General features: G+C 46.8%; 1 protein-coding gene across 2 annotated transcripts in view; it reads left to right on the top strand.

The window, feature by feature from the left end:
- Positions 1–26,242, top strand: part of AXIN1 (axin 1) — a 68,635-nt gene that overhangs the window by 35,939 nt on the left and 6,454 nt on the right. For both annotated transcript variants that reach the window (XM_090151594.1, XM_031595220.2), the window contains exons 3-8: positions 1,342–1,482; positions 9,180–9,276; positions 16,603–16,740; positions 21,886–22,439; positions 24,514–24,690; positions 25,888–26,133. In XM_090151594.1, coding sequence (XP_090007720.1) covers positions 1,342–1,482; positions 9,180–9,276; positions 16,603–16,740; positions 21,886–22,439; positions 24,514–24,690; positions 25,888–26,133 — 1,353 coding nt within the window. The remainder of the gene's footprint in view (positions 1–1,341; positions 1,483–9,179; positions 9,277–16,602; positions 16,741–21,885; positions 22,440–24,513; positions 24,691–25,887; positions 26,134–26,242) is intronic.

Raw genomic sequence — 26,242 nt, 5'->3', positions numbered from 1 at the left:
ATCAGGGCAGTGACTTTGGTCACTGTAGGACTTTGACCTCTGCAGTACAGCTGGAAAAGTGTTTCACAGCAGAATTAGGAAGCATAGGCTGCGTGGTGTGTCCTCCCTGGAAGGCTTTGCTCAGGGTCCATTATGAGCTGCATCATCTGGGTGCACATTGCTGAGTTTCTGAATGACAGATCATGCTGAATGTGGTGATCTGGAATGAAATGTTACTCTGATTTTCAGTGCTGGTAACAGCTTGGAAAGCTGTAGCATTCATAGACTTCAGGATGTATGTTCTTCATGCAGCGGTGCAGGCAGGGCGAGTGGGGGATTAAATGCTGCTGCTGTGCCTGTAGGAATGTTTCAGCTTGTTCCTCTTTCTGGCAAACTGCAAAATGACTTGCAGTGACAATATGATGCCTGTGTGACATGGCTGATGTGATGTGTGCTAGAGCTGGAGGCATGTTGGTAGCTGTAGCTTTCCTTTGCCACTGGCAGTCAGTGCAAAGGAACTGTTTGCTTTGTTGTTTCACAGGTTTCCTCACCATGAGTGCAGATCTCCTTCCAAGGAAAGAACTCGCTCCTCAAGGTAGCTCATGCAGATGCTCTCTCACCCAGCCATTTTGTTTAAGGAAGTTGGCTTGTTTGCAGATGTACTTGAATAACCTGCCTGCAGGATAAGGCCTGGTGCTGTGTACAAAGTAGCCTCTGTAGATTCATGGCTAGATTGTCCATTGGAAAAGCCAATGCTATTAGACGGTCCTTGCTAGTGGAATTTGCAAGTGTTTGATGTACCCCAGTGTGACATTTGAGGTTGGCTGCAGGTTCCACTTCGCAAGCAACTGCTGTTTCTGACTTTAATTCCCTGCCTTGGCAAACATGTTAGAGTGAAGTAAGGAAGGATGTGAGAGCAAACATTAAATCAGTGAGTCATGCTTACCTTGGAAGGGTAGAAAGAATCCTACTTTTACTAAGAAAGATAATGTCTCATAATCTAGATATTGCTTTTAGATGTCCTGCCATGCTCATAAAATGTCAATGCTAAGCAGTTATCCAATGGATGCAATAAATCCTGATGTGAATTGGACTTCTGCCATGTAGTCTTGTTCCCTCTCTCTCTTCAGCTCTATAAGTATCATCTTCCTTAGTTCATGAATTCTCTTTGGCTTCCAGCTATGAGTCATATTGTTCATGGTTTTATCAATGCAACTTAATATGACAACACAGCTTATTCTATAGTGTGTCACCAATGCTGGGGCTCTAAGACAGAGCCCTTCGGTGCAGTGGTGCAGAGAACCCAGCAGAATAGGGTCAAGGTTCTGTCCTTTTAATTTGACACTTTCATTTTTCTTCCAGGCATGGGTCGTGGAGAGAACCTGTTAACCCTTACTACGTCAATACAGGCTATGCCATGGCACCAGCCACCAGTGCCAACGACAGCGAGCAGCAGAGCATGTCCAGTGATGCAGATACGATGTCGCTGACAGACAGCAGCATGTAAGTAACTTTAATCTGATGTGACAATAAATGGGAGGACAGTGGGGTTTTTTTAATGCTGGTGCTGTTTTTGTGTTAGTCTGACATCGCAACAGGTGGTGTTGGGCAGAATATCTGACTAGACCAAGGTCATGATCATGCCAGCTTTCTTTCAAGTGGAGTAGTTTTGTCACCATGCTGGCTACACAGCCTTGCTGTTCCTGGGAACATCTGCAACATCAAATGAATTAAGTGAGCTAAAACAAATGAGGTAGGAGTTCTGACAGTGTTTCTTGCCAAGTGCAAATAGATGTGAGCTCTCTTTGAGTTCCTCTTCAGGTTCCTCCTTGTTAGGATGAATCAGATGGCAACCCCATCAAGACTGCTCTTTTTCATGTCTTTTATCTTTTCAGAGTTCCCACTTGCTCCTGAAAACCACAGCATTTGGGTGGCTGATTACTGTGGGGGAAAAAAATGGGATGCATTAAGAATTCCAGTGTGTTTTGCAGGAATACAGCTCAGGAAACTCCTCATCCTTATCCAAAGCTAAGGCAGAATTTCATTTTAGTTGTACCTCTGTGTCCAGTTACCCTCATTTAGTATAATGAATCACAGCACAAACGTGGGTTTAGGACAGTACCTACAACTGATGGGACCTTGGGCTTACATCCAGGTTTCTCACTGCAGAATTACAGTGCTGCCTTCACTGCTTTGTGCCTTGCTCATGCCTAGAAGCAGCTTTTCCTCCAAAGCACATTGTAAAGGTTAAGTAAGGAAGTATCAAATTATTTCTTTAAGTCTATGTAATAGAACGATTAAGTAGATCGAGGAGCTTGTGAAGACAGGAGACGTTGACTAAGACTCTGTAGCTGGGCTATGGGATGTCAGGAAAAGTGTACCCTAAAAGAAGAGAACTCTGGCATCTGGGAAACTGTTCATCCCGAGCTGGCATAGGATCCTGCTGACTGCAGGACTGACAGCAGGACTGTGCTGGACATGCTGGATTTGCTGCATGCGTGTGGTGACAAAATAGGTCTTGGAGGTCAGGTAGGATCTTCTACATTATAATTCCAAACCAGGATGTGCTTTGCTACCTCTTGGTTTGTTATCACAGATTTGGAGGCTGTCCACCTGTGCATAACGTGACAAGATGGTGAAGGCTGGTGCACTAGCAGCTCATCCTCAGTTGGGTACTTCACAACTGAAATGATCACTGCATGGCTTTGATGGTTCAGGAACGTTTAAAAACTGAAACTGACGAATCTCCACGTCATAGTTAGGCCTATAGGAGTCTGCTTCCTCTGCCAGAGATTTAAAGCTAAACCGTCTGGGGAGCTACAAGGTGTTGTCATCTAACTGCCAGACGTACAACACAAAACTTCATAAAAGTACGTAGGAATCCAGGCCATCTGTACGACATTATCCACCTGCAAAAGTCTGGTGATGCAGAGACTGAGGACAATGCGTGTGCCATATGCTGTGTGAATAAAGCAGCATCTGCCATTCCCTTTTGTACGAAATTGCCAAAATTTTCACATCTGTGTCACAAATACCTGAAAATCCTGATAGTTCTCTCTCTGGGGAGCCAGCAACTGTAGGTTAGCCTGAAAGACTCATCACAAAACTGGAGTTTCAAGAATGAAGGCATTCATCTCTGCCCTGCCAGCAACAGACTTTTGAGACCCCAAAGGGGATCAGCTTTGCAGGACTCGCTGTGCCTTTTTGCTGGTCCTCTGGGTGATGCAGAGATTTTGGCTGATGACCTTTCTATAGATGCTATTTTGCTATTGTCCATTCAGTAGATTGCCTTCTAAGAACAGAACATGGACTGGGTACTAGCCTGGTTCTTGACTTGGTAATTGTTTCTGTAAATTCAGGATATTCTTATGCTGGGAATTCTCACTAATTTGTACCGTGATCTATGCCCTAGGCATAGCGTGCCAGGCCAGAGACCAAGGGTAGAAATACTCTTTTCCACTTTGTGCAGTCAGGCCAAAGAGACCTCTGTGGTCCTGTACCCAAACTCAGCTGCACTGGGGAACATGTTGACATACCTGGAGAACAGGAGTTGTTGGATGGCTTTTGTTCTAGGTGATCTGAGGTTTATTGTCTTCTGACTTTGCCAGGGTTCTCTGAACTGCCATGCAGAATTGACAGAGTTTTCTACTTTTGCTCTTGATTTTTTCCTTCAGTCCTAAACTAGATCTGGTGACCATTCTGCTTTTACACAACTTGTATTTGGGAGCTCCCTCCAAATCTTTTTTGCTTTTACTAGTTGCTACCCTTGTGGCAGAGCAGTGCATCTCACCTGTGAGATACCTTCCTTAAAGATGTTCTGCAAAGGAAGGAAAAAGCTAATGAGTTTGCTGTTGCTGCATCTCTGTGATAGAAAAAAAAAAGGATTTTTGGGAAAGCATTCAGTGTTTGGTCTGTTTTTTAATAGTTCAAATGTGATGTGTCTTTCTGTAGAGCAGAAACACTTTGATTCTTATAGCAAAAGATGACAGGTTTACAGAATTAGGAGACTGTTTCATTAATGGCAGTGCTGTAAACACAAAGTCCTCCAAGAGGCAAGTTTAATGTCTCTGAATGTCAGGAGCTGTCAGACCTTGTTCAAGAAACTTTCCAGCCTGTGTCATGAGTGCCATTTAATGGATGCTACCCATCAAGATGCAGCAACTCCCAGCTGCCCTTGGTTAATACAGTGAGCCTGTAAATGTGCAGCATGGCTGCTGACTCTAAGGATTGCTGGCATAGCGACCTGCCCACCCAGCTTTGGGCAGTGCTGCCAGCTGTACTCCCAGATACCAAGGCAGGGGCCCTCGGGGACCTCCTCCCCTCCCACTGCTCATGCTGCAGACTAGAAATCTGTGGGTCTACCCTGAGACACCTGCCTGCAGGATCCAGCAGGTGTGAGGTTGGCAATGGTGGCATACAGGGAAGCCAGCCCCAAGGAGAGACAGTGCAAGAAACACCTTGGATGGGCAGGATTCCATTTGTAGGGATGTTTGGACTGACATTCCTATCCCATATTCTGTATCTCAGCCTCAGAGGTTCCTTACATCTCCTGTAGCTCTTAACCAAACCTGAGTGCTCCACAGCTGTAGTGTGTCAGTGCTAATGTACCAAACAAGAGAACATATTCCCTGAAAGCCTGAAAGACCAGGTGGATAAGGTGACTTCTCTATCTCTGCAGTGGCTCTAAGCAAGCCAAAAGTGTGTTTGCTGCTAGCTCTGTGGGGACATTGAGTTGTTTGGGAACAATTTTTGACTATTTGCTCCAGTGGCACCAGCACTTCACACCTTATCCATGTGGTGATGCAAAATGGAGGATGCAGACCTTGGCCAAAGTAGCACAGGCAGCAAAGAGTGCCACTGGGACAGAAAACTGTAAATGACCACTAATTTAAAGGGTCAGTTTAATACACATACAGCTGTCCTGTCACATACTTCTGTGATTCTTCTTACTCACTAATTTACTCTGAAGCTAGCAGGGGTCATGTAACTTTGTTATCAAAAGAGACAGATGTAAGAGCTCTTCAAAACTAATTAGCTTTTAGCACTTCCTTTTCCATTGGTCCACTGGGTACATGGGGTTGCACTAAAAGTTATACCTGCTATAGGTTGTGATCATTTATGCCCAAGCTTTTCACTCTTCTACTTTTTCTTCCAGTAGCCATAATTTCTTTCTCTCACAGGCAGAATAATTTCTGTTTAACCATCCTGTGCTTCTTTATTCTTTGTTCCTTCTTCCTTACGGCATTTTCTCCCTTCTGCGCCCACCATAGGCTGCTTCTAGGACTTTAATTATCACCAATACATGTCCTGCCTTCTGCTAATAACTAGCCCAATCACACAGTTGTTCCTTTTAAGTAAGTCTCAAAAATCATAAGGGTATATCTATGATCCTTTTGTGCATTTCAAACCGAATGCATGCAGATTTATCCCCAAATTAGGGTTCTGGACATATGGCCTTGATTTTTGATTTACAAAGACTGTCTGCATTGAATACTTTCCCTTCATTACCAAATTTTGTAACAGTTTCACATAATATTGCTGAACCTGTCTGCCTTCTGAGTTTCAAAGGAATTTTTGCAGAATTGCTCAAGGCAGCAGAAATGAAGAACAACCAGATTCAAGTTAGAGAGGGGACTCCTGCTGCTTGACAAGACTTGCATGTCGTGGTGCTTTGAATTTAGGTCTCCTCTAAGGAAAACGGCAATAAAAGCTTCATTTGATGATGAGCAAGCTTCTTCTCTATGTATGCTGTTTACTTATAGCAGTCAAGCTCAATAATGAAGAAATCTAGCTTGTGCTCAAAGGCGGTGTGTGGATGGTGTGTGATCCCAAGTGGAAGCCTCTGTGACCCAACATCAGTAGAGAACATGTCTAGTCAATGATGATGCAGACATGGGATCACTGAGGGGCACCCTGGTGTGCTAACAGTAATCTGGGGCAGCACAGGGAGCATGGCCTAGATGTGATCTTTCACTGCTAACCGGGCCAGGGCAGAGGAGAAGGCTAATGCATGTCATGCAGTGTGCATTCCTTTGCTTTGGTACATTGTGGTTGCCAGCAGCTCCCTTCCAAGCTTTGATATCCTACTGATCATGGCAAAATGGGTTTTAGAAGTGTGAGTTCCCCATAGGCTGCATGGACTGCTGTGGAAAACTGCTAACAAAAACCTGAGTGATGCTCTCTGGACTTCTGAGCTGGGGCAGAGGCAAGGACAGGACCCTGCGTGTGAATAGCATCTTTCCAAAGGGGGGAATGCATCCTCTGGATGGGAGGGGCTGTCACAACAGGTACCCAAGGGACATTAAGGCACCTGCAGGTGTGAACTCAACTGGCAGAAGCTGAAGTGCATTAAATTGCCACGTGGTGTTCCAGTTCAGATACAGAAGTGCCTCAGGTCAGTGTAGCGCTTTGTTTCTGCAAGAGCTTAGGGCAGTAAGTAAGAGGTAAAGTCTCCTACTTCAGCCCAGTGTTGAAGTCCAGCTAACTAACAGCACTCCCTCTTCTGGGTGCCACCTTGCTGGGATCCAAGCTTCACCTGCCAGGCACCACAGCAGCCCTTGCTCCTGGCTTCTGCCCACTCTGCCCCAGACAAGCATGGCAGTGTCACCCCAACATTATGGGGTGGTGGTTACTCCTTCAGAATACCTTGCAGATGAAGTGCTATTCCTTCAATGACTGCTCTTTGGCCAAAGTGCCTGGTGCTTTTTGATGTGAGAAAGGTCCCTCCGTGACAGCAGTGCTTTAATAAGAGTAATTGGTGGCAAACATCAGCTTCTCTGCAGGTTTGCGTCCTGCCTTTCCTGCGGTCAGTGATCCAGGATGACCTTGAGTTCTGCTGTATTAACAGCTTTTTAACTTAAAAGATCCAAAACGAGGATTTCCAAGTTGATAAGGCAGTGGTTGGTCTTGGAGAGCAGTAAGGAAAGCACTGGTGAATAATGTCCCACTGCAGAGCACCAGCAAATCCTCTGCCCATCCTGCTCCTGCATGTTGGTTAAGAGAGGAGAGGCAGCCACTGCATTTCCAGGATAGCAAACAAAATGACGGTCACTGCTTAAGTTATAGAAACACCCTTATTCCCCCCACTGCATCTTAGCACAGAGCTTTCTGCTGCTACAGAAAATCACGTGATGAAACAAGTGAAAACAGCTTGGGAAAGTTTTCTTTTAAAAGTAGATGTGCTCTAAAAAAGTTGTGATTTTTATATATATAAATATATATATATATATATTATTTCTCTATCTATTGAAAGTATCTCAAAGTAAGCTACCTGACAAAAGGAAAACAAAAGTACGGTATTGCTTTTCCTTGCTTTTCCCCCATCTATTGAATAAGGTTTTGTTGGGATAAAATTAAAGTGCTTATCTTTGAATTTGCTTCCTCTGGTTGAGTTGGCACAGTACATTGAACGAAGGAATGTTCCAAGTTCAGAGGTGGCATTGGGGAATCTAGTTAAAATGACATCAAAGGCAGCACAGCAGGGCTGAACATGTGTTTGAAGCCGGATAGATTAGAGGCCATTATCAGCCTTTCGCTACTGTGCTCTGAACAAAAGTCGCTCTTTCCGCTGGGACTGCTGCTGGGGAGAATTAAAAAAAAGAAAGAAAGAAAGAAAGAAAAAGGAAAAAAAAAAAAAGAAAGAAAGAAAAATTGCACCTTCTAATACAATGCTGCCCTTCCCTGAAGGTCCGTGCGGCTGTACTGGGCGAGCTGTGTTCCATGCCCTGGGTTGTGTGGCTGAAATGTTGTTTATTGATTCTGACCAGCAATGGCTCATGTCATGGCACAGCAAAGGCTCAGCTGGTATAACTCGACACTCCTTTTGTTCCCATCCTTTCTGGAAAAAACTGTGCCTCGGTGCAATGGAGCTGCTTAACCATTGCGACTCTCAGTTATTCCTCAAATGGAGGTTCATCATTAAAGAAAATGAAGCTTTCTAATGAAAGCTATCACCATCGCCCGTTGTTATAGCAACGCTCCAGAAAATTGCTCTTCTCGGTGCCGTGTCATTGACGGGGCGCAGCGGAGGTGATGCTCCGAGATGTGCTCTTCCTCCTCCTGCATTACCTGAGACCAGCAGCCAGGGCTGCAATTAGCCCAGCTCATTTTCTCTTTGGTCATTTGTCTTCCTACTCAAAAGCACTTGTCGTTAATCATAGGTTTTATTTTGTTTTAACGTGTTTAATTTCGGATGCTCTGTGGCATTGCAGTCGTTGAATAAGCAAAAGCTGTAAATTACAAGAGGAGCATTCCAAATTGCCAAGCTTTAGGGTAGCATTTGGTCTTGCATTTTTCTCAGCATAACCCCTTCATTAGGTTGTGAGCCATTTCCTTATCTCATAACTGAGCTCCACTTCAGATGCATTCCTCTCATCTCACGAAGGTTTCAATGGTGAAAGCAAAAATGCACTTCTTTTTTTTCCCTGAAGCCGTGCTTGGTCAGTACTGCTTCACCCAACACCTGCAGCCCTCTCAGCACACATTGCTGGAAGCCAGCCTCAGCTGCTGGCTTTCATGGGGCAGGGCTTGCTGCTACAAAGGTCAGTTTCCCCATGGAGCCCACAGCCACTCCTCCAGCAAACACATGGACCTGAGCAGGGCCTGCGTGCTGCTGTCCACAGCCCTCCTCCCTTCCTCCAACCTCTTTTATGGCCAGCACTAGGTTATTTCACCCAATAATCATAGAATCATAAGGTGGAAAGGACCTCCAGGTGAAAGGTCCCCAGGTCCAACCCCACCATGCCCACTGATCACGTCCTCAGTGCCACATCCCCACAGTTCTGGAACACCTCTATGCATGGTGACTTCCCCACCTCCCAGGGCAGCAGTGCCACTGCATCACCTCTCTTTCTGAGAAGGACTGTTTCCTAATACCCAACCTGAACCTCACCAGCACAACTTGAGGCCACCACCTCTCTTACAGAAAGGAACCAAGTATAAAGGTGCTAGGATGCAGTCCTCCCTGCCTGCTGCCCATGGCAGTGCTTGCAGGAGCCCTGCACTCATCCAGGAGTCCTACCTTGCTCTGATCCTAGCAAATGCTGCCCGAGTCCCCAGCACTATCCCTCATGCCCTCCTTCACCTGTCCTTTCTCAAGCATAAGAAGTTTCCTACCTGCCATTCTGTGGCAGCAGGGCTTTAGTGAATATTGCATGATGAAAGGCACTAAAGCAGGGCATGTTGTTGCTTTGTTCTGGCAGAGATGGGATCCCACCGTACAGACTCCGGAAACAGCATCGCAGAGAGATGCAGGAAAGTGCCAAAGCAAATGGACGTGTGCCACTACCTCACATTCCTGTAAGTAGCTCCATCTCCTTCTGCAGAGGTAAATATGCAAAATATGTGAGATCTCTAGCTTGCATTGCTCTGCTTGCTCAAGTGTCAGTTTAACCTTTCGTAGCACCACACTCATTTGGGAATGGAAATTGTGGTGATGAAAAGAGTGTGGGAGGGGAAGGAAGGTTTGGTAGCCTTCTGCCAAACTCAGCATGCAGGGGTGCCCAGAACACAAAATTTTTCATAGAGCTCTGTCTGCAGCCAGTTGTTTCTCCAGGACAAGAATGGAAGCACAGGCAGGCTGGAGTGGCTGCTTGCAAGGAGATGACATGCCTCTGGGGAAGCTGGGGATGTCTGGTAGGTCGTGGATGCTGCAGGGCACGAAGGCTGATGCAGCTCTCAGCCAAGGTCAGTTGGGGAGAAATGAAGCAATTCCAAGCAGTAATTTTGCAATGGGCAGCTAAAGGGAGCCCTGATGTGCTCTCGAGGTCTCTGCAAAGCCTGCCTGGCAGTGCAGGGTGGGGAAGCAAGGAAGGTGCAGCCGTAAACAAGATCCCCAGTTATTTCAGGTAAGCAACAGCTTTTGGAAGATGAGAATAACTGTTAGGGCTCTGCAGCACCATCTACAGCTCTGCTTATTATTTTCTTTCTGTGAGAAGTTACAGGTGACATTTAATATTTAGCAGAGAATAAAGGTGCTTCTTTCCCCTTTGGACAGCTGGACTCCAGCACAAAACAAATTGGAGGGGAAAAAAAAGAAAGCCCTCCATCTGCTTTTTCCAGAAGTGCCTTCAAACTTGACACAGCTGTTCTCATCCTGCTTGCTCAAAGCAGCGCCGTGCAGGCAGAAAGACACCCTTGTTTTAATCTGATTAGAAAAAGGAAAGAAAAAAAAACACCACTCTTTGTTGTTTTTTTTCTTTCTCTTTAAGATTAGATTATTTTCCTTATATTTAAGAGGGTCTCCTGTGCTTTGATCAGCGGGCTGACAATAGAAGCCCTGGCTGTGGGCACTCACCAGCCATCCTTGCTCAGCCACCTCTCTTTTCACTCAGTTGCTCTCGCAGTGTGGCCGCTCTTGAAAAGGCTGGCTGGGTGCCTCTTTCTTTCACTTGATGCCGTTTTTACTGTAAGCATTGCTTTGTTAGAGTGGAAGTTTGAAAGCTCGGCCTTTATTTTTGTTGTTGTTGTTGTTGCTGTTACTGAACAGTGGGAACTACTGAGTGAATATTCCCTGACTTCAAAGCTTGTCAGCAGCTTTACCTTTTGGATAAAAATAATAGTGGCTTTCTGTTGATGTGTGCACTGGCAGTGCCTCAATGAACTGCAGGTTATAAGCTCGGAGTATGGAGCATTAAATATGTATAGTGAGCTGTGCTTTAATGAACTTCCATCTGCCAAACATTTCTTTTGTTAAAATGAATAAGTGTCATTCCAGCAGCAGTTCCTTGCAGGCTAATTAGTTTTACTTAGCATTAAATTTTATCGACCTTTTTGGGAACCAGTTAAAAGGGGAGGAGGGGGAAAACAAGGTTTAAATTGGCCACCTGCTGCTTATAAATTTATATATTATCCTACTTATCTACACAGTCTTCTGGAATTACATATTCCTTCTAAAGTACATACATACGCTTCACAAGGATTTTTCTGTGTTCCCATTAGATTCTGTGCTGTAATTTTAAGTCCCAGGGAAAAAAGCATCTTGGTGCATATTTATATGGGAGCGGAGGACTGAGAAGTCAAGTTAGTTCTAGTCTTTCTGCAGGGAATAAAAGTTTAGTTCAGACACTCTGGCACCTCCTGCCAGCCAATTACTGACATGGAATTGGCATCGACTTCAGAGAGGCACTGCTTTGCCCTCGCTTATCAATCAGCCAAGAAAGGAGATGGTAATTAGACAATATGTTTTGACAACACCAGTGTGAAATGCTATGAAGTTAGTGTTTTAAAATACCTCTAACTGCAAGTTTATTGAATTAAACGTGGCCAATTAGCAAAGAGCCATGCAAATGTCTCTTCAAATGTTGCTTTCTAAAGCCAGTGGTTAGGATATCGTGCAGCCCGTGGCTGAGCAGTCTCTGTGAGCTGCCTGGACCTGGAGGTTAGCCTGATGTTAAGCATGAAGCAGTGACTAAATTGCAGCCTTTGGGTGAAGGTCTTTATGGACTCACATCTAACCAGTATAGCGAGAATCCATCCTGCAGAATTTGCTTGCAGAATGCATGTCATGTTTTCCTACTGATGGTAGAGAACCTCCAGAAAGTCATTTTAGATGTCCGTCAGAGACCTTACTGCTGCTTTTCAAATGAGTTATGGGGCTATTATGCAAAATTCTGAACAAACTTAATATTGCTTTTAATAGCAGCATACTATTTAGGTCTAGAAGCTATAAACTGTTGTTCATAGGAGATTGCCTGCAGCCATGTGGCCTCCAAGCAGAGAAGACATGTGTTAGTCATGTAGGATTCCTCCATGCGCAGCTGGAGATCTTAGTGGATGGCTGTGTTCTTCATATTCCGTACTTAAAAACATTCAATGTTTGGAAAAACTGTGTTTTCTGAAATGACTCTCTGCCCAGGAATGCAGTGGGTGAGGGTTTCTAGCAAGACCTTTGCTTTGTGCCTCTCCCAGGAACCTATTACATAGTGGGCGCATGTTGCTTTTCTTGTGGTTTTTCCTCCTTGGTCTTGGAGCAAAGTCTTGGAGCAGCAAGGAAGAAAAAGGCAGGCAAGGTGCCAGAGGAAGAGGGGTAAAAGCCCAGAGAACATGAAGTCTTTCCTGTGCTGTTGTACTGTACTTACCCTGGCTCTGGCATTCATCAGTTCCCAGGTCAGGGTGGTAGATAACCTTTTCTCCTGGGCAAAGTCAGAAGAATCCAACCTCAAGCATAAAGACCAGGGATTCCTTTTTTTCTTTGTTTTCCTGCACAGGTAAACCAGTTTGTGATGTTCTTGCTCTAGATTTTTCATCTGCTCAGAGCTTTCCTGTCCTTCCCCACATTCAAGGAAGCTGCAGCACATTGCAGTATTCTCCTGCAAAGAGAAGAAAAGGGAAGAGCACACAGGAGGGTGCTTCGTGCCCAGAGGTGATGCTACAGTAGATGCTGAAATCCAGCTATTCATAAGCTCTGCCACAGATCTTTCTGGTAGGGACCTTTTGTCCTTTAAGAACATATCACAGTGCAGTACATTGAGCTGGGAAACATAGGGATTCAGAAGCTCTTGTCTTCTTGAGTTCTCTAGCCAGCCATCTCCGTTTCATCTCCAAAACTGACTTTTGATCAAACACTGGCAACTTGAGCATCATGGTGCCATCAAGCCTGTGTAAGAAATTCAAGATTTACCAACACTGAATTCTATGGCCCAGTCAGATCTGTCAGAAGTGGTTTAGCCCAACCCATGGATCCCTGGGGTTCCTGGGGCTGATTAAAGACCTCTCCCCAGTGATGACACTGGAAAAGTTATTTCATCTCAGTGCAATTGAATTTTATTCTTCCCAAGGGGAACCTGCAAGCCCCAGTGAGATTCTTCCCTTTCAGCTTTTTCATATGTAGATTACAGTAAAGCCAGTGCCCCTGTGATGAGGCTGAAAAGGTGGCAAAAACTCAGCGGGGAGGAAAGAGTGAGGGAGGGCAGAGTAACTACAAAGAGCACACAACATTGAGGTCCTGGCTTCTACCCTTGTAGACAAATGTGTGGTTCCTTGCCTGAGATTCTGTTCAACTTCGCTCTGTGAAGTATAGCTAGACTGAACTGGTGTGACAGAACGGATGCACATTTCAGATGCCTTTGTGTTCAGATGCACAACGTGGTCCTCAAACCACAGTTTGAGAAGGTGAAATCCATCGGAAGCCAAAACCCGCCTCAACCTCACAGAGCAGAATCTGTGCAACTCCCACTCCATCAGCTCCAAGAAAAGATGGAGGAAGTGTGACAGCAGGTGCTAATTGAGGCTACTGGAGAGCTTCTGTGTTTACTGTGTTCTGCTGATTCTTCCCAAAGATACTGGAGCTGCAGACAGTCGGTGTGTCAGGGATGAAGGACAGTGTTCTGATGATAGATGCCCCAAGAAATCCTCCCTATCAGCTGTCACTAGGAAAGATTCCTTCATCCAGAACAATTCAAGCTATTTCTTTCTTGACAGCCCATCTGGCATTCAGCCTCCCAGCCATTGTTCTCTGTAACCTCCCCAGCTCAGCGTGGTTTGGTTCTGGACAGACCTCATCTGAACTAATGGCATTAAATAAAAGTAGATCATTAAATAAAGCATTAGATAAAACAAAGTTATTTAAAAAGAACTGCTTCCTTTCTGGATTGTTGACCCAAAATGGTCAGAGATCTCATTCTGATCCAGACTGGAGGGCTGTATCCTCCAAAAACAGTGGGTGTTGGAGCAGCCAGCTCTTGGAGAATGCTGCACCCTTTACTTGGAACAAAGGCATTTGGAGCCCTTCTGATTTTAGAACAATAAAGAGCTTATTTCTGGCTCCCTGGGCAGGGCTCTGTGTGCTTACGGGGAGACAGAGGCAGGTTCAAAGTCCTGAGGCTCCGGTGGGTCCTGCAGGCACAGGCTCAGCCAGGCTGGGTTTTCATGGAGTGGAGCGTGTCTCCTTTCCCAGGTCAGGCCTGTTGCTTGATAAGAGTTTCAAATCCTTTGTTGTGGTGAGCCTTTTGAAGCAGATCAATGCAGTGTATGCTTGCTGTCCAAGGAGTCCTCAGTTGTGATCTGTATTGTTTCAGCACAGGGAATTTGCATTTATTTTTTCCCAATACTGTGAATTTTGGGGGACGTCTGAGTAGCTCATCGTTTGAGCTAAGAATAAAAGCAGACCCATGGGAATGTTCAGAGCATCGTACTGCTTGCTGGCTTTCTGCAGGTCACCATTATGGGTGCCTACTAGAACAACATTAGGCACATGGTGTGCACTTCACCCATAGTAAGGTGAGGTTTATTTCAGGTAAATTAAACTTGGATGGACAGGGGCAAGGACAGCTCCCTGGTGGGGACTGTATCTATCCTTCACATCACCTAGACTGATATGGGACCTCCATGAGCTGTTGTGCTGAGTGAAAGCCTGCAGGACAAGATAGTGAGTTTTGCAGATATAGCAGTTTATCAAAGAGAAAGGAAAAAAAAGTTCACTGTAAAGATTCTTAGACACAATTATTTTCATTCAGTCCCTTCCAGGCTTTGAGAGAATGTGGATGAATGTGCTGAAGCATGACATAAAATACCAAAGCGGTCCTTTCTCAAGCTCCCTAGATAAACTAGTGACCTTGAATGTCTTCAGATACTCATTTTAATGAGTTGGAGCTGTGCTCCTTAAGCACTGCTGGGCCTGGACCTTATTTCACCAGGACTCAAACACACAGGTTAGCAGAATTCAACCTATGCACCCAGTGCTGCAGCAGTCTGTGTGCTCGGGAGAGATTTTATTTTGGGATATCGCATTGCATCAAAGGCTATGAAAATCAAGGGAGATTCTTTCCTGGTTCTGCTTTTCTGTGGAAGCTGCTGCTTCTGACATGCTTCTAATGGAGCAGGGCTTGGTGCTGCCATCCTACAGACAGCCACACTGAAAGCTGCCTTGTCTGAGGTGGCAGAGGGAATGAACAGTCACTGGTTGTGACTTGACAGGTGGGAGGGTGGTTTCCTTTATGGGGAACTGCTGGTGTTACCATGTGAGAGAGGTGGGCTGCCTGGTTTTGGGCTCGCCGTCTGATGGAAGCAGGCTCCCATCAGAAGCCAGTGCTTCTTTGGATATTGAGGAATGGGGAAGCAACACTTGGGTCCTGACAGCTCCCCTCTGAATAACAGGGAAGGGACTCTCCCTGTCAGGTCTTAGCACTGTGGTAATGCATGATTCAGGCACATTTCTGTACTACACAAAGTCCAGATGCTAGAAGTTGAGCTTTCAGTCCCTCCTGAGGGAAACTGTGTCTTGCCCTTGCACTTGCTAGCAGTAAGCATGGAAACAGATTTGGTGCCAGGGTTGACTGAGTTTTGATATCGGTGAACAAAAAAATTAGTGCTTTAAATTGCAACTTGGAACCTGAGTGTCACCTATCTCCAGCTTCAGGTGCAGTAAGTGGGATCCTCGTTGCCCTTACTTTTCTTCCCCTTGCTTTCCATTCAGCAGTTGGTGGAGAGGAAAACAAGGATTTGCATGATTTTGTTAGTTCTGAGGCAAAGCAGTATTTTAGCCTCCTGCACTGGTCTTCATGCTGGCTCAGGGTAAATTTGGGTGGTCTCTAATCCTCTTTTATGGACTCCAAGCTTGATGTCTGTTTCTGGTGCTGTATTTGTTCTTTTGGTGTGAGTTTTCTTGTATCTCCATATTTTGTTTTATCTCTGATCCTATAAAATGTGCATTTCTCAGATGTTGGTGCTGAAGTATTCAATTGCAAGTTTTTATAATGTTGAATTTTCCGTATATTTTTCCTCCACATTATTGTTTTCTCTCTGCTGTCATTTCTTCTACTAGCAGAGTAGCAAAATAATGCATAAGGGATGAAAATAAGGAGAAAAATGCAGTGGCTGTCAGCTTGATACTTTGCTACACAGACTCCTTATCCCAGAGCTCAGGAATTTAGGCACAAGGTAACTCAGCATAAGGAACTGAGAGTGCCCTTGAAGTTTATGCATTAGTTCACACAGGGCAGACAGAAAAGTGGTATCTCTGTGCTTGTGAGGTTGTTGATAAAGCAAGCAGGAGTTATTGCCCAGCTCTGGAGAGATGAGATGGAATCATGCGTTCTTCTGGTTCTGGTAAGAGAGGATGCTTTACAGAACAGTGGCCTTCCGTGGCTGGGTTGGTTTTAGCAGAAGCTGTGCCTGGAAGATGAAGAAAAGTAGGATTTCTTGAAAGCAGCTGGATTTAAGTCTTTAAGGTTTAAGTTTTATGCTGGTCCACCTGCAGTAAGCTAAGTGTACATGCTGGAGTTCTCCTTTCTGTCTAAATGAAAACATAACTACAGTAAGCATGATTTTTGACAGGTTTATCTATTTGTCCTTTTTCCACCATTTGAGACCAGACTATTCATGTTGACCTTTTTTAATTTTGAGGATTATCATGTGCATATGTCCCTACATGGAGTCTGATGCCAAATGAGCTTGCTGCTTTTGGCTCTAGGACACTTTTGCCTATGAGAGGCGGTATATGGAGCTGGTACCAGACAGGGAGCTCATGAGCTTCCATCTGGTCTGTCCCAAGCCTCACCCCTGTGTCTGCCAGCTTGTCTTCCCTGGGTCTACTGGGACAATTGGCATTTCCAATTATTTGTGCCTCCACAATAAATGGGTGATTTTCTTGCACCTTTTGCTAACCCCGGTGTGTTTTCCCTCCAGCGTACATATCGAATGCCAAAGGATATCCATGTTGAACCAGAAAAGTTTGCTGCAGAACTGATCAATCGTTTGGAAGAAGTACAGAAGGAACGTGAAGCAGAGGAGAAATTGGAGGAGCGCCTTAAACGTGTTCGAGCGGTCAGTAATCTCCTTGCCTCTTGTACCAACCTGGGGACATTTGCTTACTGCACAGCACAGGAATTTTTCAGCTGCCATGAAAGCAACCTGGGTGACCACATTTGTCACCTGCAGGGGCTCCTGCAGGCTCCCCATTACTGCTGAGCCTCATGGAGCTGTGTGCCATGTGCAGGGCTCTGTGACATCCTGCTGTCAGACACCAGGTGTGGCACAGCAGTGCCCACTTCTGTCACTTTAGGGACTGTGGGTGCTCTCCGTTGTCTTTGGCACCTTCACTGTCCTGTCCATCACAGACTTTGTAAACCATCCCTTTCATGTGAGGATGACAGCTACATAACAAGGATTCGCCTTGAGCTTTGGGGTTTTGTGTTATTTCCCCTTCTTAGGGCAAACAAGTGGCAGATTTTGTTACGCTTGCAGTTGTTTATGTGTGCCTTTAGTCTGTTCCTACCAACTGTGAAAGCTTTCTGTCCATCAGTGCCTAGCAAGCATATCCCTACATCAGGTGTAGCATCCAAAGATCGTCTGTTTGGAGAGAAATGCAGAGACTCCACAAAGGTGGCTGGGGAAGCCCAGCATGTGGCTCTGTGTGCTGGAAGCCCCAGTATTGATGGGCCCTTCGAAGCCTGAGTATTTGGTAGATGAACCAAAAGCTTTTAGCTCCTCAACAAGCTCCACAAGGGAAAGAATGAGGTATTGGTCGTCCAGTTGTGAGACACTCTGTTCAGCAGTATTGACACCTTATCTTTTCTTCTGATGTACTGCATCTCACAGGTAAGTGCTTATCTTGTGCTGGAGACACAGGAGATTTTTCGGAGGACATCATAGTGTTACTGAGCATCACAAATGTCATATGACTGCAGCCCTATGGGAAGAAGTTATGTGTCTCCACAGTCAATAGCTGCTGTAGCTCTGTGTACCCTGCAGCACTCCCTAAAAGCAGAGGTGTTCCTGTCTATCTCAGCTAGCTTTGTGCTTTTAGAGAAGCTGAGTGTCTGTGGCTCCAGGGCAGACCCTTCAAGCTCATTATTTTTGAATACTCATCAGTATTTTTGAAGTTAATCTAGTATCTCTTTAAACAGAAAAGGCACTATAGGGCTGTAGTATTGATTTAAATCACATGTGTATTTCCACTGTAAGAAGTGAGGATGCCGAGTAACCTCTGAGCAGCATTTCAGTGCCAAGCATTGTCCATCAAACTCACTGCACTGCTGTGTTCAGCATCCAGCCAGAAAAAGGCCAGCAAGGTGCTATTTTGTCATTAGATTCCTGCTCTTCAGGAATTTGTCTGTTTTCTTCTCCATACCTATTGCTTTCTAGACAAAGCCAATGCAACCAGCAGCATTTCCTATTCATAGTCCTCCTCCTCCTGCTCCCATGGCTATACTGCTGCCCCCAGCAGTGCCCAGCTACATTAGCCCTACCACCCTGAAGTAGCTGCCAGTAGCAATACCATAAAATCAGCAAATAACTATGCCAGAGAATAAATTTAAGTCTGTCTAAACATATTTTTGTGTGACTTAATCTATTTTTAAACCCCAGCCTCCCACTATTGCTATGTATTAAACCTCTTTGCTGTCTACAGAGTATATTTCATTGACTGGCTGGCATTTAGCATTAGCCATTCAGGAAAAGCTCAGAGTAAGCAACTGTAGCTTTTTTAGGTCAGTACTTCAGGTGCAAGAGCTGCTGGAATCAGCAAGAGGAGAGCTTGGATCCTCATAGATCACAGGGTTGTTTTTTTTGTGACCTGAACACTAGAACTACAGGGTGACCTCTTACTGGTTCTGCATGGCTCATTGCACAGTAGCACAGGGAAAACCATACAGCATTACTCACACTGGGCAGTTATCAGCTTAGCAGAGAAGCTGGAAATATTTTGCAAAAGCTTCAAAATAGGTTTTTTTCCCCCCATACTGGGCTGCCTGCAGGTTCCCTTTCAAAGCCACATCATACAGAAAAAGATACCTGATAGAGAAGCAGATGACTTCTGCTGAAAAAAAAACAACCCTAAAGCTCTGAATTCATTAATTATGTTGAGCAGTATAGGAGGTGATGGGCCCTTGTTAATTTCTCAGCTGTACGACAGCTGCAGGACTGCCTCCAAACCCAGTGAGTTTCAAATAAGCCAAGTTCAGGAGGAGCAAAACTGTTGCTGAGATGCTCAGTATTTGAGGGTAAAACGTCTGAGTAGAGAGGAAAATGGTTTGCTTGAAGATGTAAATGCTTGAAGATGTAAATTCCAGGTGAGCTATTTTGGCCTACCAACCTGTAGTGGTGATGGGTGGGACTGGGAGAAGGTATGGGGAGAGGTTAAAGCAAGATATTGCTTTATCCATAGCTCAGCAGTGCCTGTTCAGCCTCCCGGTTCAAAGGGAAGGACTCGGGCTGGGCTGCAGAGTAAAAATAGCTCAGCAGACAGTCAGCGAAGTCGAAGCATCCATCTAACTGTCGCTGGCTGTGCGAGCTGGAGGAGGATGCGCTTGCCGGTACCGCGTCCCCCAAGCACCACCTAGCGGCTGTGCCACCCGCGGCGTGGGCTGCAGGCGGCTGCGGAGACCTGTATGGCACAGCCCTGGGCTGGTGTGGAGGCTGATCCTCCTGGTTCCTCACGTTTGTGTACAGCAGGCCCAGAAGTGCCAAGTTGAGGGGCTGATTTTGTGTCCAATGCAGCTGCACGGAGCTCCTGGTTGTCTGCCCGTGTTCATCTGGGGGCAGGCAGGGCTCCTGTGTATCACCAGGCACTGATGAAGATCAGATAAATCAGGGGAAATGATGAAAAAGGAGAATCTGCCCTTATTTGGTGTATGAGGGAATTTGCAAGCTTTTGACTTCTGGATTTCCTGGGCAGATAGTGATGTGTCATGCAGGGCAGCGTGGAAGTGCTGTTGTCTTCTCCATGCACCAGCCTTTGTGCATGTTGCACAGCACTAGCCAAGGTCCTGCATTACATCTCCAGCTTGAATCGTCCCAGCTTTGTGCACTGTGTCATTGCTTTCACTGTAAACTAAGCACAGTGATATCTGCAGCCTCGACTTGTACCTTCAGCCTCTGCTCTGCTCTAGTAGAGAGGACAGCTTGAGCCAGGCAGCCGACATCCCTGCTTACCTGCCCTTCTCATAGCTGTGGATTCCCTGCTTCATGCAAAGCTGAACCCAGTGCTGGGGCGAAGAAGCCAGCTTCCCCCAGAGCTTGGTAGCACAGATGAGCTGAGACAGGGCAAAGAGAGTGAGACAGTGCATCCCTCCCCTTCCCTTAGCCCACCCTGGCCTCAGTCCTTGAGCAGAACAGCGTAGGTACCAGCCCTGAAAGCCTCCAAAGTGATGAGTGTGTCACTGGGTTGTCATAACCTGCTCGTAATCATTTAACCCGGCATTATGGGTTTAGGCAGTGCATATTCCATTTTGTCTTGTACCTGAACCAGCTGTGCAGAGATGGGGTTTTGCAGGCTGCAGTGTTGTCACTGGAGATGAAAGGTGCTCCTGAAGAACAGTTAGTGAGAAAGTAGTGCGTCTCCTGTGGAAAGGGGAATCATGTCAGCCTGAGCTCCAGATCTGCAGAGTGACCTGCTGTCATCTGAGTCACTGTAACAGGACTGCTGTGCTGTGGGATCAGCCTTGTTCCAAGGTGTTTGCACAACAGCCCGTTTCTCATCCCTGCTACATGCTGAGACGGTTCTGAACAACTGTTGAAGTAGGTTCATATTGCAGCGAGAGAGGGGAATGTAAAGAGAAAACATCTGCAGTCCTCTACCATGCTCCACACCTGATTCATCTGCTGGGACTCCATTTGTGGCAAGGTTTTACTCTGGGCAGCCCTCCTCAGGCTGCTCCTACTAGCTCTGTGCTCACTGTGCTGCTCAGGGGGCTCAGCAGCAGCGTGGCCCCCTGGAGGAGCTGCTGGCAGAGGGCACAGCAGGCACCCACGTCTTCAGTGCTTTCAAAGGCTGCCATTGTCCTTGGTTGAGTTCTGAACCCCCAGGTGTGACGTGGGGAGGAAGTCTGTTATTTGCTTTCTCGCACTGTGGTTGGCAGCTGAGACTTTGAAGCTGAATAGCAAGTGATGGATGGGGACATCCGACAGGCAGAGCTGGTGGGAGGCAGTGTTTTCCAGCAGATGCACTTATCTGGCAGGACAGAGATACCACATGCTGCAAACCATTTCTTTTCTGCACCAAAGGAAGAAAAGAGAGCAGGATTAAAGCACTTGCTGGAATCCTGCTTATGTAATTCTTAAAAAATAAGACTCCTGTTCTCCAATAAAGAAACTTCATAAATATTTGAGTTTATGTTGGAGCATAAAATAGTTTGTCAGCATCAAAATTGTGGCTGTCAGCACGGAGGAGTTTTATTCTTCCTGGCACAGCTGTAAGAGCCACTAACAACGGCATGTCCGAGGCTGCTGTGGGCCACAAGAGCAAGCAGGCAGTTCCAGCCATTTCTTTATCTGCGTGGAGAGTTTTGCTGCAGTGTCAGCGTGCCTGGGAGAAAGCAGGGTTTGATTTTCAAAACCATTCAAGCTGCTGTCGACTTCCAGTTGCAGATTCCTATTACAAGCCCACTGATTGCCTTGCTTTGTGTAAGTCACGCAGGCGAGAAAAGCCCCTGATACCTCCTGACTTGCTGCACGTGGTGCAACTTTGTGCTTCATCTGGTGAGCCTTGAAGCAATGCCTCACCTCACAGTGTGGTGAGGTGTGATCTGCTGCTGGTTGTTACAGAGCCGTCTTCGAGGAACTTGGGGAGCTGTTTAGCAAGACTGCCTGCTTATAAATCTGATCAAGTTGTTGCACTTAGCTGCATCTGCGCATGGTTGTGATGTGTGGGCTGTGTGAGCAGCTGCCTGGCTCACCCTGGACATTGTGACCCCTGCTGATGGTGTCCCAGCAGGCAGGGACAGAGCTGGTGTGGCAGCTCTGAGATGGGGCAGGCTCAGGGTGTGTGTTAGGGAGCTTTCTGTAAGAAGGTGGCACAGCCTGGGGCAGAGCTCCAAAGAGGGGAACATCTCTGTGTTGAAGGTTTTCACGTCTTGGCTGGCCAAAGCCAAGGGTGACCCATCCGAGTGATGGTAACAGTCGTGCTGTGAGCAGGAAGACCCCCAGAGACCTCTTCTGCCACCTTTATAATTGTCCTCTTGTTTCTTGCAGGAAGAAGAAGGCGAGGATGCAGATATCTCTTCTGGTCCTTCAGTCATTAGCCACAAGATGCCTTCCGCCCAACCCTTTCATCACTTTGCCCCTCGCTACTCTGAGATGGGCTGTGCTGGGATGCAGATGAGAGATGCACATGAAGAAAACCCAGAAAGCATCCTGGACGAACACGTGCAGCGTGTGATGAAAACACCAGGCTGTCAGTCTCCAGGCCCCGGCCGCCACTCTCCCAAGCCACGATCTCCAGAAAGCGGCCACTTAGGAAAGCTGTCAGGGACACTTGGAACAATTCCTCCAGGGCATGGCAAACACACAACGAAATCAGGAATGAAACTGGATGCAGCTAACTTATACCACCATAAACATGTCTACCACCACATCCATCACCACAGCATGATGAAACCAAAAGAGCAAATTGAGGCTGAGGCCACGCAGAGAGTGCAGAACAGCTTTGCTTGGAATGTAGATTCACATAACTATGCAACAAAGTCAAGAAACTACTCTGAAAACTTGGGCATGGCCCCTGTCCCCATGGACTCTTTAGGCTACAGGTGAGTCAGAGCAGCACCTGGGGGAGTCCCAGAGCTGGAGCTTCTGTAGGATGAGCTTTCATAAATGGGCTCTTGCACAGCAGTGGCACAGGGTGACTGGGCTATACTTTCTTGTAGGACATGGCTTAAGGGCCTCCCACTGTGCTTCCTTTCAGAAATGAATATGTTTCTAATAGCACTTATAAATATCTCTGTGTCCTGCTTATGAAATCCTCTAATCAGGATTTTTAATGCCCTTGGTTATAAAGTAGCCCTTCTGCTCCTTAAAGCAGCAGAGGTGCTGGGGCTTCCCTGTGCTTTGGGAAAGATAAGGGTAGGGTAGGACTGTGTCTTAGGGAAGGTAAGGGTAGGACTTTGTCTTATGGTCGGGGTAACAGAAACCAGGTTCTTAAGCTGTTTCTGAGAGGACAAAAAGGTCCAACTTTTTGCAAGGCCTGTTCTATTCACCAGAAGCTTTCTTTTCTCTTCCTGACTAAGCAGTGGATGCTCTGGTGCTGCTGTGGCCTGCTGTCCCAAGGGGGCATTCTCCCTGACAGGGCTTCTTTAGATGCAGCCCAGGATTCAGCAGGCTTTCTGGGCTGCAGCACATACTGCTTGTGTTCAGTTTTTCATCCAGCACCCAGTTCCTCCATCTTCTGTCTGCGTGCTGAGAGAAGGTGAAGCTCATTCTCTGCAGCAGCAGGTTTTGCTAGTCCTCTGTTTGAATTACTGCAAAGGTGAGGCTTGGGGCTACCTTGAGTAATGAATGCTGACTGTAAGTGTGGAATAACTGGAGTGGAGAGCTCGCTAGCTCCTTGAGGTGTGTTATTTGGGGGCAAGTCTTTGCAATGTACCGGGGGTAGGATATTTAGTGAAGGCAGGCAGCCAGATCAATGTGTAGAAACAACTTTCTGGGGTGGGAAGAGGGAGGCAAAGTGCAGGGGCAGCTGAAGCAAACTGCTTTCCAAGCAGACAGTGAAGAAGGGCCCCCACGTCTGCCCTTTTTCCATAGCAACAGAGCTAAGACATGGCTTGGTTGCTTCCACAAAGCATGCATGTGGCAATGCTGGATCAACCCAAAGCCCCATCTAAGTACAGAACTTCTCTCTAGCATTGTCTGCAACATATGCTTAAAGGAAGTGTCAGAGGGCACATTCAGAGCTGTCCTTTCTCTAGCACAAATTCCCAGTTCCTGACTGTCCCCAGGGTAGGGGCTTCATAAGAGAAGAGCTCGCATCTGAACAGTCTTGTTCTTTTTTTCTGTCAGTGCTAATGAGTGTACAGAAGTAGGGTAAAGCAGGTGGGTGATCAGGATGTGAGGATGTCCAATAAAACTGCTGGCTGTGGCAATGACAGGCCAGCACTGTGCATCCCCACGAGCATGTAGCTGCCTGGCTGCACCACTGGGCAAATGGGCAGCACATTGCCAAGGAGGGATAGGATAACTGTATGATGTGCTATAGCCATAAACATAGCCAGGACCTGTCTGTAACTGCCTGGTTTCAGTCTAGCTGCAGTCTGACGTGGCTGCATTGCCCAGGTAGGTGACAGCCTGCAGAAGGCTGTGTGCATTAAAAAAAAGTTTTGCCACGATATGAAACCTCAGTTCAAGCGGTGGTGAGAAGCAAGTGCTTGGCATGGCAGAATGGCAGGATGGGGTTTGGGTGCTAGTGAACCAGTAAGCAGGTGTGGGGATGGAACAGGAAAGGCTCAGGGTAAGAGCAGTGGTCTGACATGGAGAGACAGCCAGTGGATTGCAGCACCAGGCCAAACTTCGTGCTCTGAGCCTGTTAACCATGCTGGAGCAGAGAACTGAGGGTTGAACACAATCCTTCATGTGGCAGGAGATCTGCTGGGCTTTTTGCTGCATTGCCATGACTCATTTGCCAGATGTGTTCCCTGTTTCGCAGGTGGCTGGACAGAGAGCCTGATATGCCCTGAGCCTCAGCTTTGGCACGGTCAATTGAGCTGTAGTAGAGCCAAGCAGACCCTGGCAGGGCTGAATCTGTATGAGACAGACGTGTCCATCCTCTGCCACTGTCTGTGGAGGTGTGGCTTAGGCAAAGCGCTAATGTCTCAAGCTTTGTTCTTGCAGTGGGAAAGCAAGTCTGCTCTCAAAAAGAAATATTAAGAAGACCGATTCAGGGAAAAGTGATGGTGCCAACTATGAGATGCCAGGATCTCCTGAAGACGTGGAGAGAAACCAGAAGATCCTTCAGTGGATCATAGAAGGAGAGAAGGAGATCAGCAGGCATAAGAAAACAAATCATGGGTAAGGGCTGGTAGAGTGAGGAGTCTTCATGCTGTCCTTTTGCATCCCCTGCGTAAGGCAAGTTGAGACTGTACAGTGGTCTGCCTTGTTCCTGGAGGTCTTGGGAAGACAAGCATCCACCAGGCACAAGGGTTTAGGTCCTTTGGGGACTGAGGATTGCTTGGGGGCTTTAACCATAAAGTTCATTTTCTTTCCTAAAGAATGAATTGTGATTGTGGGGGGAGGTTGAAGCCTCAGAGGAATCTCACCAATTGCTGCTGTGGGCACAAAATGGATCATGTGGCACACAGTAGGCAGTATTTTTGCTTTAGGCACTTGCTGTACATAAACAGTTGTTACTTGTGCGAGGTGTTGATAGAAGCATCAGGAGCCATTGGTCCTGAGTTAGCAGTTTAAGAGGGCTCAAGCAAGGAGAACTGGGTTGCCCAGCATTTGGGCTTGTTGAGAGCATCCTCAGGGCTCGCCTTGTCTCTCTAGAGCCAAAGGTGTGTCTGTCTCCAGAATCTCTCTGTAGTCAAGCAGATATTCAGACACAGATCCTCAATCACAGCCTGGCCAATCTCAGGGAAAAAGACAGGTTTTCCTGGTGCCAGTGACAAGAGGGATGTGGGGTCTCATCCGCATTGCCGCAACTGCGTTAGTGACTACTGGTGAAACCGCAGTTGTTTTTTGCCTTGTTTCACAGTAGTGGCTGAGATAGGTTGCTCTGCAGGCAGTTGGGGCCGTGCCAGAGCCATGGGCAGTGCCGCAGGGGCTGGCAAGGATGAGCACTCTGCTGCAACATCCACTGTCCATCAGTGGCTCACAGCCTGGCAGCGCACATCAGGGCATCTTCTGGCGGATCCTGCTGAGTGAATTTGGTCTGTCATTGAGCTGCCTTTTGCTGGGTTTGTGCATTTCTATTGTGCGTTTCATGGCAGCCCTGAAACATGTTGGTGATCTCTGTGTTAAGCTTGGGTTGCTCACCCGATGTCTCAGCAAAACACTAGAGAAGGCAGTGCTGCACTGCCCCAAAGCCTTCCCTGGGGGTGCAGCGGGTTGGCTGGTGCTCCCCTCTCCCTCAGAAACCACAGCACAGCCATGCTGCAAGGAGCCTCCCAGTGCTTGTGTCCAGCTGAGGAAGCAGTGCTCCATCTGGATGTGCACATATGCAGAGTGACTGGGCAGCCTGTGTAAAACCTTTGTATTTGTGTGTAGCTCTTCAGGTGCTAAGAAGCAGCTGTCCCATGACATGGTCCGACCCCTCTCCATTGAGCGGCCTGTTGCAGTGCATCCCTGGGTCAGCGCCCAACTCCGCAACGTTGTCCAGCCTTCACACCCTTTCATCCAAGATCCTACCATGCCACCCAACCCAGCACCCAACCCACTCACCCAGCTGGAGGAAGCTCGAAGGAGGTTGGAGGAGGAAGAAAAGAGAGCTGGAAAACTCCCACTGAAACAAAGGTATGGCCATTGGGTCTGAGTGTGCATGGGAGAGAAGGGGGAGGCTGCTGTGTGGCTGGGGAGCCATGGGAGGTGCTCTGCTCCAATTTCCAGTACTAACTGAGTGGAG

This window comes from Phasianus colchicus, chromosome 16 (genome assembly GCF_987193195.1).
Source record: "Phasianus colchicus chromosome 16, bPhaCol1.hap1.1, whole genome shotgun sequence".
Taxonomy (NCBI): Eukaryota; Metazoa; Chordata; class Aves; order Galliformes; family Phasianidae; genus Phasianus; species Phasianus colchicus.
Note: the sequence above shows the minus strand (reverse complement) of the source record. Positions and strands in the feature narration are given on the sequence as shown.